This window comes from Corvus kubaryi, unplaced genomic scaffold (assembly GCF_017639235.1).
Source record: "Corvus kubaryi isolate FWS band 111438036 unplaced genomic scaffold, C.kubaryi_AGA036_p1.0 split1-131, whole genome shotgun sequence".
NCBI classification, from domain to species: Eukaryota; Metazoa; Chordata; class Aves; order Passeriformes; family Corvidae; genus Corvus; species Corvus kubaryi.
In genome coordinates, this window is record NW_024582073.1 from 22,909,647 (window position 1) to 22,928,826 (window position 19,180).

At 38.7% G+C, this 19,180-nt stretch overlaps 1 protein-coding gene across 5 annotated transcripts in view; it reads right to left on the minus strand.

Moving 5' to 3' along the window:
• Positions 1–3,908: 3,908 nt before the first annotated feature.
• MSANTD1 (Myb/SANT DNA binding domain containing 1) overlaps positions 3,909–19,180 on the minus strand; it is a 44,947-nt gene continuing 29,675 nt past the window's right edge. For all 5 annotated transcript variants that reach the window (XM_042053776.1, XM_042053780.1, XM_042053777.1 and 2 more), the window contains 2 exons: positions 13,832–14,116; positions 3,909–4,956 (listed from right to left, as the gene is read on the minus strand). In XM_042053776.1, coding sequence (XP_041909710.1) covers positions 4,716–4,956; positions 13,832–14,116 — 526 coding nt within the window. In that variant the 3' untranslated portion in view covers positions 3,909–4,715. The remainder of the gene's footprint in view (positions 4,957–13,831; positions 14,117–19,180) is intronic.

Genomic DNA, 19,180 nt, shown 5'->3' on the forward strand with positions numbered 1-19,180 from the left:
AGACAACAAGCTCAGTATGAGTGACCAGGGTGCTGCTGCTGCAGCAAAGAAAGCCAAGAAAGGCTGGACCAGGGTCCCTTCCAACCTCGTACTATGTGATACTAGGATCAGACTGAGATCTTACAGCCTAATTAGAGGTAGTAATTAGTCAGCCCTAGATAACTGGATGTCACTCAGTGTGGATGATTGATCTGTTTTTTAAAGAACATACCTGAAATCATTCACCCTTATTACGAATGTGGTTCAAGAGACACCTTAAAATAAGCTGTAGCAGAATGAAAAATTTCCAGCCAGAAAAATTATGCATAGGAAGAAAATTTCACATCCAAAATGGCAAAGTATTTCAAATGTTTCTGTTAAACACTAAAAAAGATCAACACAAAAGTTTAATGATGTAGTCTCAAGCTTGCAGACACAGGAAGCATGCTACCATAAAATCAGGGGAAATAGATTAGCAATCTAGAGACCAGATGGTTAGTATTTACTTGCTGACATAACACCACCAAATGCTCCTAAATTTCTTTTTTAAATTTGTCTTTCACATTACATTATCAGCATAGGAACTGATCTTGCAAACATACACATAAAGATTTCAATATATTTATTCATTTGAGTAGTCCCATTGACTTTAGAACAAGAGACTATTCACAGAACCAGGCTGTCAACTTAGGGTGAGTCTACAGAGTTGTAAACCATTTGCCTACACCAGACTGGGCAGGCTAAGTCTGGAAAAAATATTAAAATCCTGTATACATGTTTTTGTTCTGGTTTTGTTCTTTGCAAGAGAGAGCAGTTTATGGAGAATATGATAAAAGACATTCCCCATCCATAAATATATCTCCTGCTTTGGTGGATAACTGTTAAACTTGGCAGGGCCTGAAATAAACTGAAGTCTTAAAATGCTTCTCCAATTTGAAGTCAAGGAGTAAAAAAAAAAAAAAAATTACAAATATTTTTACCCAGCAAATTGTTAATACCAGCATAAGGAAATGTTGTTTAATTACAGCAGGATACCCCTACAAATTACTTAACTTCTCTCCTTTGTGAAAAATGTCCTTGCTTCTAAATATTTGTTCAGAGATGTATTTGCCTCTGGTGAGAAAAAAATGTCACCCCTTGCTCTACACTGTAACTTATCCGTCTATTCAAAATACACAGAATTTCACTAGTGTTAGCTTTTCATACTCTTTCTCCTTCAGCTTTATGCTTTTTCTTTAATTTTCACTTTCTAAAGTGTTGTGTTCTCTCATCCCTGTCATTACTGGGGTTTTTTTGGAGGCATTTACATTGCCCCTTTGCCCAACATATTTTTCCCCATCTTCCATCAAAATCTGCTTCTCAATTACTTGCATGTTTCTTAATATCTCCTTTTCTCATCTGCCTCCTCAGGTTCCTTTTCCTTTATTTTTCCATCACTTACAAAGTCACCTGCCTTCAGGCAGTGTATTTCCTCCTCTATTTAATTTTTCCATTTGCACCATCTGTGTGTGTATATGTAGTACAACCACTTCATTTGGTGAAAGTGATATCAAACTGAGTTGACCCCATTACTGCCTGAAAAATAAGAAATTGATTTTCCTATGCTACAGTTTCTTTGTTGATCACACTTCTAGAAGCCATGAGGGAGTGCCTTTAATGTCCTAGTTAAAATTATAAACTTGGGTAACCCCTCATGTGGTCCCCTTGAATACTTATTATACTCAACTCCGTACTCATACAGACACAGAAGCAGTGTCTCTGTTTTGCAAAGCCAGGAATCCTACCAAGAATTTTAATTCTAGGCAGGTCTTTCAAGTTATAATTTGTCTAAATATCACAAACATTCAAATATCTGTACCTGCAGCTAACTGTCACATACAGATGAAAAAGCTGTGAGTACCTTAACCAAAAGAAATCCCCACAAAAAACATTCAACCTATTTTTTTAAGTTAATGTTCAGTCTTTACAGGAACAAAAGAAACAAGAGCAAAAAGAAACTATGGGTAGGTAGGAAATTTTCAACCTGTTGTCAAAAAGCATTAGAAAAATTCTGTCATACATGAAACTAGTAATATTTGTCTACAGCTTTGCTGTGTTCACTCTCTAGGCAAAAACAGGGCTAGAACACAGGTAATCTGCAAGGATGGGAATAAAGCCTTTTGTTAAAGAGATGATGATGTAAAATTGAACTTCTAAATGAAACTACTAATAGTGACATTTTATACAGAAAAAAAAATCTTACAACTACCAGAAAACATCATTTCTTTTAATGCAGTTATGTAAGACAACGTTCAGAGTCTCATCTCGAATGCTTGTATCATTCTGGTCACTCCCCTTTAAAATAGATGAACTCAAAAGAGCAAAATTAGCAGAACAGTCATCAAAATCCTACCTTATAAAAGAGTATTATCCATCAGAAGAGTTGTATGGAACACAACCTCTGGCTCTCAAGAGTAAATGCTACATAAAGCAGCAAAATCAATGTTGATACAAGCAGAAGTTGGTATAAATTAATCAGGAATAATCCTAGAGGCAATCTTATAAACTGTAATATAAATCTTATATTACTGTCTGTAATGCAGATCTTCATATAATTCTGAGGACAAAACACCTAACTGATTTTAAGATACAGGTCCACACATTTACAAAAGGGAATGTATGACATGGTTCCTTGTGGTAGCAGACAAGGAATAAGAACGTTTTCTCCATTCTTGTGTTCCTACAGATTTGGAGCTGTAATAACATGAAAGGAGAGGGGCTACCTACTCAACAGTACAAAGTTCAGCTGTGCTGCCATTGTTATTGCTCATTAATTGGATTTAATTGCTCTATGATTTAAGTAGATAGTAAATACTATTAATTCCTGTGGAGTCAGGGGCAAGTTTCTTCCTATCTTCCTGTAAGCAAGTTAAAGTGTCAGGAAGCATGGAATATGTAGCTTACCTGAATCTGTGACAGACCTACATTTGAAATGCATTAAACTATCTTTGCAGAATCAGACACTTGACATTTTTCCAATCATGCAATCACTGTAGTAAAGAAGGGGTGAGGGAAAGTTACTTCACTTCTATTTCAGCAGCCACCATTTTCTCCAAGTTCAGTCTCCTACTACATTTGCCTTATCCTGTTTTCATTTATTAAACTCTGTAGGAACGGGCCACATTTATATATTTAATAATTATTAATCTTCATACCTGCAGGATCTTCTAAGAAATATTTCCACATATTATTAATTTGCTTGGTGAGTATAACCTTTATCCTGTTCAGCAAGCATAATTAGAGATTGATTTGTTATGTCTGGGTTTTATAATATATTAGCTCACCTTTGCAGAGGCAACAACACATTAAATAATATAGGAGAATGCAAACACCTTCAAAGACAAAGTTTCAAGAGGGGACATTGTTCAATAGCGAGAATGGAAAAGGCCTGAGTTTCTTGTACTAATTCTATAGTTTCTATACTGAAATTCAACCTTTGCTCTTGCCTGTACAGTAAAACCGGCAGAAATACGTTTTTTAAGGAGAACACAAAAGGAAATGGCATATAGGAAATTCTGCTGGCCAATTTTCGAATTTAAGTGAAAGATTATTTCAATGGCATGATTCATGGAGGAGCCAAACGCGTGCTGGTGCTTCATCTCAGCTCCCTGGGTAAAATCCTCTGTGCCTGCGGCTCCCTCGTGTGGTGCATCCCTGTCCATCTGCCTGACAGAGCCCCATCAAACATAAACTGCTCCCCCAGAGCCGTGCCCCCGGCAAATACTGCTGGGGAGCTGCTCAGTGTTCGCCGTGACTTCCAGTTCTACGTGCTGGGCATCAGCCCAGCGGATCTTTACACTGCAATTAGTAACTGTGAACCTCTCACTGCGGTTATCATTCCCAGTATCCTCTGCTGTCCCAAAGCATACTATCTGCCCAGCAATAACCAGTAAGTTTCTTCTTTTTCTTTATTTCATTTGATAGACATTATATATATGTATATACACACAGTACAATACTTTTGTGATAGAGAATAAATGAAAGTTTTCATTGCTGGTTGTTTGTTAAGTCAACAGATTCCAGTTAATAAAGAAAAAAAATTAGACGTTTAATATTAAAAGCAACTTCAAGTATCTTCTATACATTTTAGTATTCAGTATATAGTAAGGTGGTTGGGGGGGGGGGTTCTTTTTATATCAAAAGATGTATTTGAATAGACTAGTTTTACCGTTATAATTTAGAGTACTATTCATATCAGGCATGGAGTTTAAAATTATGTATCTCATGGTCCCAACTAGCTCTTCACAAGAACCATAGGTCACTTATACAATCAGGCAGATGTTTCAAAACAGGGTTTAATCATCAGCAAAGTCAAGGTGCAATAACCATGTTTAGAAATGCACTATTTCATTCTCCTAAAACAGATTAAGCTGCAGTCCTTGATGTGAAGCAAATGCAACACCACTGTTTGCAAAACAATACCTGACGTAGGCATAAATAGTACTTCAGTTCCCCGAGCTATTTATCCCTTAACCTTTCTGTATAAAAATAATTCAACTTAGGCATATATTGCACTAATTTTATCATACTGGATAGCTCTCGCCCTGCATTATCTGTTTTCTTTGCTGAACTAGGATTACACTAGGGTTTGGATTTCCATGGAAAACCTGGGAATATGGCAACAGACACACATATGGTGTGCAATAAATGGTTATCTATAATAGCAATAGTAATCTCAGAGGCATTCACAAAGGAACCTACACATTAGACTTGGAGATCATTTTCTCCAGTAGATTCATCATTCTCTCCTGTAATTGTAAGCTTTGAACTTGAATGATGTTCTGCTGATCCAGAATCCTGCGCACTTCTCTACAGGTTTCTTCCATAGCTCTACTCAACTTCTTTTGTTCTTCCAACATGGCTTCCATTAATTTTAGCTTCTTCTTTTGGAAACTGCAGTTTTGCATTTTTCTTTTCTTAACTGGTCTTTCTTCAGCTCTGAAATGTGAATATTAATGTTAAAAATTAAACTCATATTTATAAAAAAAGGACCCAAAATTCTATAGCATATTCTTGGGCAAGCTACAACCTAGTCATATTTTTAAAGCCCTGTGTTCTCCAATAAATTCCCTCTCAAGTTTGTGCCAAAACATAAGTATTTAATGTATTATTGCACAGTGTTACAGATTGTAAATAAAAAATAAAGAAGAAAAAGAGATTTTACATCTCATTGTTTTTAGTAAGAATTTTCCCCTGCAGAATACCAGGCTTTTATTTTTTTTTTATCTTGACAAGTCTTACACATTGAATTTATACACTGTTTTGGGAGAGACATTTTGGCTTATCTGGCCATTGAAACTCCAATTTTAAAGCTGCTATAACCATCCCAATCCAGACAAAGTGCTGCATGGTTACATGTGGTGGTATCTTACAGCTTGTTTTATAAAGCTTTGCATCAGTAAGGCTGGTCCCACTCCAGATACGAGTCTCAGGGTCTGTTGTCCTTGCACCAAGACACAGCAGTGACACTGACCACTCTTTTTTTCATATTCCATCTCAAAACATTATAAACAACATAAAAGCTGGAAAGGACAGAAAAATACCTGGGGGTGCTGGTTGACAGTGTCTGAACATGAGCCAGGTGTGCCCAGGTGGCCAAGAAGGCCAAGGGCACCTGGCTGGATCAGCAATAGTGTGACCAGCAGGACCAGGGCAGTGACTGTCACCCATACTCAGCACTGGTGAGGCCACACCTCGAATACTCTGTCAATTTTTAGGCCCCTCACTACAAGAAAAACATTGAGGGGCTGGAGCATGTCCAGAGAAAGGCAACAGACATCCTCATCTGAAATATGCAGAACTGCCATGTGGAATTTGAGGGATATTTTAAGAGTTTCCTGTATGCTTTATCATGCTGGGTTTCTGTTTTGGAAGAGAGATAAACATGGCAACAGAGACAGTGCTCTCAAGGTGTAAAGTTCACATGGCTGTTCTAACTTGGGGTGACAGTGCAACACAGTCGAAGTAACCCCACATGGCATACAAGTGAGAACACACACACACAGAGATCTGTGCCTCTTAACCTGCAACCTAAGAAGGAATCATGATAAAATATGAAAGAGGAAGAAGGGCATGTAGAAGGCATATGTGTAAGTGTACTGCACATCTGAGAAACCTCCAGTTAGAGCTGGATAACTCCTTTCCTAACTTCAAGTGAGAGTCCATGTCTTCATTTACACTTTTTGTAACTCCAGACTGGAGTCCCCAACATCAAAGTTACCTGATGATGTATCTCAAAGTCCCTTGACACAAACAGCAATCTCAGTCGTGTTCTGCCAAATGCAGTATCCTTTCTAGGTGAAATGCCATAATGAGATAGTACAGTTGTGACTAGTATGCCATGTCAACATGCTGCAGATTTTAAGACATCCTTGAATAAGGATAACTTGAACTCTTGCAGAATGGGTTTTTATTAATGTGAGGAAGGATAGTGGGGGTGAGGTCACTCAGCTGTGGCAGATTTGTATCATAATTTGCTTCATGTTCTTATCCTACTTGACAGGCTTTGTGCAGCAGCAACTGTGACATTCAGGTCTTTCAGCAGGAGAAACAATCCTTAGCACCTGAAAGGCTTAATGCAAATATAAGAAAAAGACACAAGCCCCTTGACATTTAAGCGTGCAGTGACCCAAAAAGGGTGAGATCTATGGAAATAAACAAGTAGATTAAATTAAATGCTATTGAATCCATAGAGAAAAAAACAAACAATCTTCCTTCATGTACATTAACAGGGTGAACAAAGACCATTGACTTTCAGAATGCCCAAGACTTTAAAGTTACCTGTACAACTCAAAGAACTTCATCAACATTATACTGGCACAATGGTGCTATGGCAAATGAGAAGTCATCAACTTTATGCTAAATAAAACTTTGGAAGGTATACAATAAACTCAGCTTTGCAGGTTCTATATAGCACATTTGATTTAGAGCATCAAATAAACGTGAATAAAATAAATACATGTGGCTCTGCTCAAACTGTGGGTCAAGCTTGCTGCTGATCACCAAAATCATCACAGTCTCACAATCTTGTGAGAATGGGTCTTGGCTGATGCTAAATTCTGTTTGTTCCCATTAACTCTAAGGGCCAGAATTTTACTTCAAATGTGGTCCTCAAAGAGGTCAAGCCAGTGGAAAAGATCTACAGCAGTCTAAAGGACAACACTGAATCGGTTATTCCAAGGTTCCCATCACTGCACTCACATTCACAAAGAATGCACGCTTTCTGGTAGGCAGAGCAAGAAACTTTCTGAAATTGTGGTATTATTTTAGCCAAAGTCACATTTTGAATTTAAACTTGTCTTCACAGAGGATTTAAATGTTGAAAACTTGATGATTCTCTATTCTCTTTCCCATACAGTGTTAGAAAGCAGCTGTGGTAAGATCTCTTGCCTGAAACCAGTAAGAACTCACTCCACAAGAGGGCTTGTGTGTTGTCAAAGTAAGCACTGGTGAGAATGGTCCTTAGTAAGGCATGAGAGAGAAAATCTGAGGCTTGTCAATGGTGCTGAGATACACTGAGTATTGTGTGTCTTTCTTGGTAACAGTAACCACCATTTGGGTTTTAATTTCAACTAAGACAACAACAACAACAAAAAAAACCATAAAAAACTCAGATGGAGTGATTTAGATTGAAAGATCTAAAATAAGCCTCATGTTTAGGAGAAAAGAATCTTTGAAGTGTTTTCCTAGAGTCTGTAAAGGATTTACCTGTTTTTCAGTTAAATCCATCAAAAGACTGTAAGACATGAAACCATACCTCCAAGACAGTAACTGCCTTGCACAGCTCCAGAGAGAAAAAAGCAGCAAATTTTTACTGTCAGCACTATCTGCAGTCTGCTAGTAACTAAAAAAGTATTCACTGAAGAGTGCTAGCTCAGAATTGTGTTTCAGCACAGAGAAGTGCCCCCAAAGCAACAACACAAGGATTCTTCAAGGTCTCCCAAGTACTCTCTACATTTGTTCACAGTAACAAACACAACTTGGTAATTAGCCTTCATTGAAAAGAAAGATTTATTTCAGAAATTTTCAGAAACCCCTAGCTTTGGTGATGGTCCCAATCTCCTTTTCTCTCCACTGACTGACAGTGAAAGGGTTCTGTGGTCACCCACAAGTTTGCAATAAGGACCTGGCACTTACAATCCTCTCCTCTTGCAGAATAGGTCCTGAAAGGGAGCTCTTGAGAATGGGTCTACAAAAGAAGGCTCTAAAGAATCTAATTTACGAGCAAAGAACACTCGCAACATGAAATAATGTAAAATGTCCAGTGATGCCTGAAGGAGTTATTTGAATACTGAAGTGTTTCCTCAGATACTGAGACATCTTTCTTGAGAAGTTCTAGGTGTCCTAGAGACCCCTCTCTGTCAATAACTTTCATAACAACGTCATATATACAAAAGAGGGAAGCAGGGATAGGAATATGGGTTCAGCACCAAGTAACCCGACCAGCATCACTATTCTCAAACGGTTTCAGCTAGGAGCATGTCTAGTTTGCCAATGTATAGGCACAAGTGTAAGAAACGACTGACAATTGCTGTAGCATCAATCAGCTCCTGTTGCCCATTCTCCATGTTGCATTCCTGTGCAGCCAACACCTCTGTGACAACAGGGGTGCAACAGATCCTGACAGCATCCACAACCTGCCCAAGAAGCACCTCCCTCTTTGCCAAGCCTAGTCTCTGAAGGTAGATTTTGAGGAAAATACAATTTTCTGCTGGGCTTCCAGTGTCTGTGGCAGGGAACCTACAAGAGACTGGCACTGGTATTCCCCTGACCACATGAACAAAGTGTGGAAGACCTCTGGCATTGGAACCATGTTTCAAGCAGAACCTCACAAAGATAATTCCATGCTATGCTCTAAAACAGACACGCAGAGTTCCAAGGAAGCAAACCAAGGGAAAGAAATTGCTCCATCTCATCTAAGAGACTGAGCAGAAAGGACAGTGTGTAATGGACATGAGGGGGAACAAAGCAAAACCTCCAGATAGAATCAGGCAACATAACAGGCAAGTCTCAACTGCATTTGCTGTCTGCCTACCTAATATAAATTTAATTCACTGTTCAATTAAAAGTTCCTTGATTGATTGCTTACACTTATCCAATACACCTTGTTTCAGGGACCTGTGTGAATATTTAATGAAGCAGGAGTTGAATACAAAGAGTTCTCTGTTTATCAAAATCTATTATCTCCACAAAACCCTAACAATAATTCCTAATTTCTGACTACTTCACAGCAAACAGGTCTCCAGAACCATCAGTTCCTGGAATTTATGGCTTTCAACACCAAACAGCTGTTTCTTGCTGTTTTGCTTTTTAGCATTTTTAGCTACATACAAATCCAAGCAGACCTCCATAACCCATGTCTTTATGAAAAATAAATTAACAATGATCTGGAAATAAACAATATTAATATTAGAGATGATACAAAGATCTTCAGAGCATAAGGACTGAGGATGGGGCAACTTGGATCTTCTGGTAAACTAGGCTCATTCAAGCATTCAGATGCATTCAGGAATTAACAAGGCTCATCCTTGAAGTAAAGCACAGAAAAGAATCACAAAAATAGCTTGGAGCCTGGGCAAAGCACCTTGCTAGGATAACAAGTCTGCATAATGAGCTAAGATGCACTACATAATGCACATAGCCTAAAGCTCAAACTTCTTTGTAGATGATGCCCATTCAGATTTAAATAGCCGTGGCATAATTTTAGAAATAGTAAAGGCTTTGCCAAAGCTGTTGTTTCCCAAATTAGCATCATCACCGAGTTTTAATGCACTTCTTTTAATTCATATCTTGGCTAATTCATGTTACCAATTCTCACTCTTTCTCCCTGTGTAAACCTTCTGGACCAAATTAATTAATCTACATTTAAAAATTTAAAAATACTAAAGACAGTGCAATCATGGCACACAACCACCTTGCCAGAAAGCAAAAAACACTGAAAGGTTCTCCGATATGCTGAAAAGAAAGGTAAGGGGAAGTAACATCTGAAAGTTTCATTCACTAAATTCAGATTAGAAAAAAGAGACTGTTTTAGACAAGGGCTTGCTTATCATGAGAAAGAAGGGAAGAGTGAATTCTCCATCTTCTGAATTTATCAGATCTAGACCAGACATTCAGCAAAACATTTCCCAGAATCAAACAAATCATAGAAACAAAGTAGTGGAGGACAGCAGAGACAGGGGGCTCCTGAGTGCAGCAGTGCCCTGCTGAGGGAAGGATGTGACAGAACCCTCTCCATAACATTTCTGGGTTCTGCATCAGAATAACCAAATTCAAATGGTATCTAACAGGAAGTCAGACTAGATGACACAGTGGTTTTATTATGGTCTTTTAATCTATGACAGTAACTCTTTCACCCCCATTTTCAGTACAATAGAAATGGCAGAACACATAATCTCTGAACCATTTTCACAGTCCGTACAATTATGTTCTGTCATTACTTTACAGTGAAAACAACGACCATAAATTAATCCACAGGGTGAATAAACACCGATTTTAATTACATAAAAAGTCACTTAGAGTGGTGTCAGGAATTTGGATTTTAAAAGTTTAAGCTGCAGTACAAGACTCCACCACATTGCATTATATTTTGTTACCATAATAGAAAAATTCTATTATTGTCAGATGTTTTGTACAGTACAATAGTGTTAGTGTTAGAACAATACTAAACAAATAGCAGGTGCCCCTTTAAAGGGATTCCAAATGTTTTTCTCATCTACACATTTGAAACAAAAATTAAAATTAATTTTATCTCACATTAATTTTATTATCACGAACTAGCAAAATTTGGGTTTTGTAAGAACGTCCCAAACTCAAAGAAATGCAAAGAAAACCAGTTTCAACTATTTTTAGCTCAACAATATGTATGTACTGATTGAAGTAGAAAACTTGACATTTTTTGCTATCATGAAAGCTAAACATTCAATTGAATTTTTTTTTAAGTTACAATTTATATAGCCAAGTAGCCTCCTGCTATGTTCAAAGATACTTTGGAAAACATAAAGCTGACACTCTAAAGCTGTGTTGGAGAGTTTAAAGGAATAACAGGAAAGTTTTCAGAAGTTTATAAGTTACTTAGAAAGAACTACTTTTGAAAGTTTTCTTCACTATCCATTGTTGCCATAACATTAGGATTTTTATTAAGGAAGAAAAAAGTCCCGTGGTGTAAGTTGTAAAATGTACAGCTGCAAAACACATCTGTATTTTACATATAGACGTGCGTGTATTTTTCAAAATAGGTTTCAAAGTAATTGTTTTGCATAACAGTAAAGTACAAAAATAGGGAAATTGAGGACCTAAAATGTTCTTTTGATTTCAATTCCCGGAATTGTCTTTAGTTCCTTTTTTGTACCTGTTGGATCAACTGTCTACTGTTTAGAGGCAAGAGATTTGATAAAAAAGCCAAGGTGGTCCCAAACTTTTTATGCTAATTCTTTTCTCTCTTGTTGGCTATTTCAAAGTGTTTTTCAAATACAGGATGACACACTAATTGCTTAAGCTGAAAATTGCTTCCTCAGTTCATAATTTTCCACTAGTAACTCTAAAAGAATTAACTTCCTTGTCTAACCATGGCAGCTCTAAGTGATTTTAACCCATCTGGTATCATTAGCAAGCACTGTATTTTCTTCTGGCTAAGAAAGGGTTCCCTACTCTGCTCTCATTCATCAGGCTAAATTAAACAGATGAAAGCTGGACAAGCTTTTCAAACCCCCTGTGACTATTGGAATAACACTTTTTCTCCTTCCAGACACATACCCCATTATCACAAGTGCCTTCTAATTTTTAATCCAATCACGATGCTCACCTGTAATATTACACTGATCTCTCATGTGGTATCTACTGCTCAACTTCTCCTTTTTTAAAAAACGGGACTATTTTAACTTGCAAATGTGTACCTACCTTGCTGTTAAATTATATGCACAATATTCTATTGCACAAAATTCTTTCGTAGTGGAGACTGCGAGAGCATGGCTGCATTCCTAAATTATGGAGGTCCCACCACCCTGAGAACTGCCCTGCCCTTCCCTCCAGCTCCCAGACCATCCTGAGCCAGCCAGTGCAGCCACTCCCAGCAGGCAACAGCAGCATTGCAAGGACTGAGTGCCATTACCTGCCCCAGACTTGCAGCCAGCTGAAAGCCAGCCTGTGCCATTAGAGGCTTGATTTAAATGTGCTGCAGTTTCTAAATTTAGCCAAGTAAAGTTAAAATACTTTTTACTAGAAGAGGTTAGGTAATTCCCTTCGACAAAGTTTAAAAAAATAAACTACCGAATGTGAAGCTGACTAAAGTGCATCATAGCCCAAACTTTCCAGAGCTGATCACTATAGAAATAATTTGGTTTGAGTGATTTAAGTCCACTTTAGCTGTAAATGAAAGCATCTACCTGAGAGTGGGGGTCCACCTGCAAACTGTGGCACAACTGATGTGGGTTTGGGGTTGATTGACTTCTGTGAGGGTTGTCCATGTTCTGTAGTGAAACCGGGTGTGGTGACCTCTGTCCTTCCTTATGGTACAAAATCTGTGTTGTCCTGGAATTGTCCCTAAGCTGAAAAATCTTAACATCCTGCATCTTTAAAAAAACCGATGTTATCAATTAGTCAAGTGAATAAACTCCGCAACGTTTGTGGAAATGTGACCTTCTAATTAAATATTAAATAATGTTATTGTAAATCAAATTGGAAATGAAGTTATTGCACCTGAAACATGACTGTGGAGTCTGCAAATCTTAAAGTCAATGAGTTTGTGTATCAGGAATATCAACTACTTACAATGAACTAGGATGAAAAAAAATCATTGCTTGTGAACACTAAGGTTGCTATAGTTCAAAAGTTACACATCCTAATAAATATTCAGCTGCCAAAAAAAAAAAAAAAGTTTTTAAAAATAATCAGCTATTCAAGGACTATTTGCTTGAATGATTGAATGAATTTACCCTAGTTTCAATCATCCAAGAGTGGGTCTGGAACTAATAATTCAAACTTGTTTGGTTGGTTCTTCTTCCAGCTCAGCATCTTTACAGTTGCATGACTGACAGGTAATTTTACTGTTACAGTTAAAGCCTCACAGACTCATGATAAGGATCTCTAGGATCAACTTTTTTCCTGCCAGAAAACTGTAATCAACTCTTATTTCACACCACTCTGGATGAAAAATAAGACCAGTAAAGTCTAAAACTTGTACCAAGAGTACAACCCTGCCTTTTGTTAAGAAAGCTGCCTTCCAGGGAACTCAAATCATATTAAAAACAAAAGAATCACATGTTTGCATCTCAAAGTAGCATTTACTCTGAAAAAAATTACATTCTCAATAGTATTTAAAATGTTGCAATGTACTTTCAAACTGCATTAGCAGCTTCTCAGTGTCTATAGAAATATTTATTTTGCATCTTTTCACCATTTTAATAATAACTGAAGCCAGAGAAATTTCATACTCGTATCAAAAGCAGAACTAGAGCAAGCCAAAAATCATCTAAGCAGTATGTTATATCTCTGATTGCACCGCGGGACTCTCTTGAACATGCCTGTACTGCTTTTATGAACACTCTCCCTGATGTGAGCCGTGACATGCATGCTGAGTTTTGGCAATAATATACAACTTTTTGTCCAGATCTCCTACTCCCTTCCAGTCTTTCATAAAGGAATAAAGAAAATGGCCTAATTCAGCAAAGTGGCTGAGATTGGGGAACAGATCTCATTTGCGATTTACAGAAAAAATACAAGAGCTGCTAGAGAAAAATGTGTGAGGGTGTTCCCTTTACACAGCAAATTCGGTTCATTCTGTAGAACACTAAAAAGAGGGGAAAATAGATGCTACCTCAGCTTGTAGGAAAGTAAGCTTGATGAGCTCTCTGAATGTTCATCTTCAAAGCATTCTTCCCTTCCTTCATATGTAAACTGGTTATATGGCAAATACAGAGGTGTAGACTTAGCTGATGGAGACTGTGAGGCCTCTGTCTGTGATGTAGAAGGACCTGGTTGCTGATTTTCATGCATTTTCACATCGCTGTGGTCTGTCACTTTGGATAAGATCCTATCAATGGTTTTGTAGTAAGGCCAGTCAGGTGCCACAGTTTCACTGTCAGTCATGCATTTTAATTTCCTGTAAGAAAAGGCACAAAACATTAAAGCTTGTTTTCCTATAAAAAGTACTTTTCATACAGATGTATCTCAAAACATTTGTTCTGGTCACATTTAGGAGTTGAACTGAATGCTTTTAATGAGAATAAAATTAGACACTTTTCTTCTTTAACCTCCAGTGAAGAAGCCCTTCAGGTTCTTTTCCTAGGTTTGACTTGTGATAAAAAGTTGCATGTAAACCCCAAATGAAATTCAGTACAAATAAAGAACATTACAACTTCTAATGGAAACAGGGTTGGTGGTTGAATAATTTTCTTCCCCTTACAGAATACCCAACCAACCAATCTGACAGCAGCCCCTGACAACAGGAGTAGGCAACACACCACAGCCTTTACCAAACTGTGGGCAGCCCTGTCCTTCCATGCTTTGAAGAAAGAGTATCTATTTCCTATAATGAATACAAGTGGCTATAAATATAATGCATATCCTTTTTCTAGTATTGCCTAAAAGCCCTGAATTGCCTTGGTAAACATCCTCGTAACAACCATAGATACAGATGTCTGTTCATTTGTTACAGAATAAAGATCCGTGTAAGCAAAAGTACAGAATTTCATTAATTTACCAAAAAAAAAAAATAAATAAAAGAGAGCGAGAACACCAACTAATACAGTTAATGATGCATTAGAAACAGCATGCACAAAAACATTACAGTGGACTATCAACCATGACCTTGTCTTTCACATGTATCTTACTATGAGATTTATTTTTCAGTCTGCAGACAAGTTCACTGCTATCCCAGTTGGTACCCACTGTTACTTTATTTTCTTTTACTGAGAAATATAAAATGAGGTATATAGACGAAGTATACATCTCAAAGAAATTCCAGAGCACAACTAGAGTCCCAAACTTTCATTTCATTTGCCTTTCCCAGTTCAGATCTTGTTACTCTAAATCAAACGGCAGGAAGGGAACACAACAGGAAAGGCAAGACCAATGACAAATGCTCCATTTTCATAAACCAGATTTCATTCAAATCAACAAAAAGCTGAACCAACTGTGATTCTCACAGCTAGAGGTTTGCATTTGCAGGAAATAAAAAAAAATTTAATAAAAAAAAGGATAAAAACTATTCCTGGACACCTGGCCCACCCTCTTTTTCTTGAAGCCTTTCAGGTTTTTCCTTCTCAGAATCCATCTTGCCCCCACCAGTCCTGCAAGGGATAGAATTAAATAACATGTAAACATGGAAAAAATGGTGCCAGACTTAAAAGTGAGAACTTGAAGTTCTCCCTTTTAAACCACTCTCAGCTTAGAGTAAGGGGAAATCCACTAGTGAGAAAAGAAGGCAGTAAGATTGCTTAGATTTTAAAGCCATTTGAGGATTCTTTTTTCCTTGTCCTTGTAAGGTCTGATGAGCTTTTCCAGCTATTTAGAAATGCACATCATAGTCCTGCAAAGCAAAGCCTCACAGCCATCCATACTTTTATGCCCTCTATGCATTCAAAATTTTAATTTCATACATATTTCACAACCTACTGCTGTGATTTCATAGAGAATATCAAGCACAGCCTACAAATACATGCATATCCATCCAGCACAAACAGAAAATAGCTAAATACAGGCCTGACAACAACCATCAATTAATATAAATTATTTTTAGTTCAATTGTTTAGGCCATTTGCATGAAAAACATATCAATTATGCCACTATAAGCTAGTAGCCAAGCCTACATGCCACATTCGCTTGCCTGTGTTGAAACCCCCAATGTGTTCAGGCTATGGAGTTTAAAACTGAATTGCAATTACGCAGTGCTTTCACCATGGTCAGTCATCCCCACGGGTGAGATGGCAAAAGCCAGGGGTGAGCACATCTCAGCCACTGCCAAGTCCAGCAGCTGCATTAAGACTTCTTGGGACATGGTTTGAGCCTTCAGGACTGCAAAACATTATGTCAAAAAGGACAGGACAAGCTTAGAGCTGATACTCTGCTGACTCTGCTCAGGGGACAGGCTTGTATCTAGCCTAATGTCAGCCAGGAGCCCCAGGTCCCCATCAGCAGAGCTGCTGCCCAGCCAGGCCGTCCCCTGCCTGTACCAGTGCAGGGCATTCGGCCATCCCAGGGGGAGGACTTTGCATTTGTCCTCGTTGAATTTGATGGCATCCCTGTCAGCCCATTTCTGAAGCCTGTCTAGGTCCCTCTGAGTGTCAGTCCTGCCCTTGCAGGTGCAGACTGCAGCCCCCCGGTTTGGCATCATCTGCAAAATAGTGAACATGCACTCCATCTTCTCCTTTGGATTGTTGGTATTAAACAGTTCCAAATCGCTGCAGTCCTCCACTGGGAATGAGCCTCTAGGCAGAATACAATCCACCAACAACTACTCTCTGTGCCCAGAGATCCAGACAGTTTTCTACCCAGCTGGTAGTCCTTCCATCTGGAGTATAACATGCCAGCAGGGACACAAGCATGTTCTTGGAGACGGTGTCAAAAGGGTTTGTACTGTCAAGCTAGACAATACATTGCTCTACCCTTATCCACAGATCTAGTGTTTTAAAAACAGAAACCAAGCAGGTCACTCTGGTAAATTCAGTGCTGGTAAATCCATTCTGGCTACTCCCAGTCACCATCTTTTTCTTTACATGACTGGAAATTGCTTCCAAGACTGTTTGCTCAATGATCTTCCAAGGAGTTGAAGGGAAGAACATTTAATTCCTGTTCCTGCCTTTTCTGAAGATTCAACAGCCTTTCTTCAGTCCCCAGGAACCTCCCTCAATCTTCACAAACTTTCAGAGATCATTCCTGACTCAGTCCTTTTCTACCACTGGTATTTCTGATAACTCTGCTGCAGGCACACATGATTGAGACATCTGGGCAGTTTATCTGAAATAAAGATATCAAGTATCCTCAGCCTTATTATCTGCATCTGCTTTCATTAAATCACCCACCCCTGTGGTGATTTTTGGGGCAACCCAGGTCTAAATACAGGCTGGGGGATGAAGAAATTGAGAGCAGTCCTACAGGGAAGGAGTTAGGGGTGCTGGTGGATGAGAGGCTGGACATGAGCCAGCAATGTGCTTGTAGCTCACAGAGCCAACATTATCCTGGGCTGCAGCAAAAGCAGCATGGGCAGCAGGCTGGGGGAGGGGATTCTGCCCCTCTGCTCTCCTGAAACCTGGAGGCTACAAAAATACTCAGAGGGCTGGAGCAGCTCTGCCATGGAGACAGGCTGAGAGAGCTGGGATTGTTCAGCCTGGAAAAGAGAAAGGTCCAGGAACACCTTATTGTAGATTCAGACTAGATATAAGGAAGAAAATTGTAGTAAGGGTGATGAGCCACTGAAACAGGTTGCCCCGGGAAGCTGTGAATGCCCCATCCTGGCAGTGTTCAAGGCCAGTTTGGATGGGGCTTTGAGCAACCTGGTTTAGTGAAGGTGTCCCTGCCCATGGGAGGGGGTTGGAACGAGATGGTCTTTAAAGGTCCCTTTTAACCCGAACCATTCTGTGATTCAATGGAAAGGTTCAGGCACAGGCATTTTGCCTGAGTAGGTCGGTACCCTTTTTTTGTTGTTTGAGCTCAGCTGTGTACCTAGACCCCCTTTTTTACAGAACTATGACAATTTTGAAGGAAGAGCTGTTGTTTATTGTCTGCTCACAGAGCTGTAGAGTTGCAGTTACATAAACCCAGGTTCTCTGGCTCTCAATACACTGAATGGATACGAATTCTTCTACTTCTGACTGCCTACCATAGCTCTGAGCTAAATAAAAGGGATCTCTACCAGGAGGTAGACAAGAGAACTGTGTTAGCTTAAAAGCAGCACCAGCAGCAATCATCTACCTGTACGGAGTCTGGCTCACACACACAGAAAAAAGGATGAAACAGAGGAAGAGATGAGAAGATAAGGGGAAAGGGAGTGTCAGTCCTTTGGAAGAGAAGTAGAAATGCTGCAGGTGGAGGTAAATAGGGAGAACAGTCACTGCAATAGTGGTGATGTTTGAACTTTCTGGTAAAACAAACCAAATAGCTGCCTTCATAATACTAATGTCAAGTTCCAGGATTTACTGACTTTTAAGTATATTTTCTACAACTGCCAGAAGTCCAGAAAACCTAGTGAGACAGTTGAGAGCCTTTGCCTGCATTGAGGTAAATGTAACCCTGGAAAAACTGGAGTCTGAAGCAGAGATTAATTTACTGCCCTCAGTCATTAGCATAACTCATCACAGCAATCTTGCTTCCAAAAGATAAGAGTTGGGGTTTTGTTTGTTTTAATGAAACATGAGGATATTAAAAGAAACAGGACAATATGAAGGCTGGAATGCAATAGTCCAGAAACGAGAGAGCAAGATGAGCCAAACATTAACACTTTGAAACTGGGCAAATCACTGCCTGATTGAGCAAGCCAGGCAGAAAAAATGAGGTAAGAAACACCGGGAAGCGAGAAAGTCAGCAGAGCTTGCAAAACAAATTCACACTGAGTTTATCTAGGCTTGTTGCTGTTTCATGAGGCTCTATTAAAATCCAGCTGAGAGCAAAGGCAACTGAGAACTTTCTCCAAAAACTCAGGGATCAAAGTCAGATTTCCAGTGGACAAATACCCAAAGCATGCCAACCCAGTTAATTTGAAAGGTGATTGCTTGTCTTATTCCAGAGAAGTGAATAAATTAATGGACTTGGATATCCCACTGCCAAAATGCTCCACTGAATAGACTGAGACAACTGTTGAGTCATATGTGCTGCCACTGACCTTTTTTCAGACTTTATTCTCTGTGCCTATTAATCCACCTCCTAAAACAAAATTATTACAATATTATGTTCTAAAGAGTTGGGAGTTTTTAAATCATCATTATTTAGTCAGCAAAAAGCAAGCAATCTATAACTTGCTTCATTTTTTTAGGCTTTGCTCAAAGCAGTATTGCTTTTTTATTATTATTGCAGCATTTGATATTACTACTTGCCTTAAGGGATGGATACAAGATCCATCTCCTGGGGTTTCTAGGAAAAGCTTTCAAAATAAATAATAAATAGCAACTGTTTATGAACCAATCAATGGTGAGGAAAAGAAAGATGATGAAAGTACAATACTAGGTTGTGC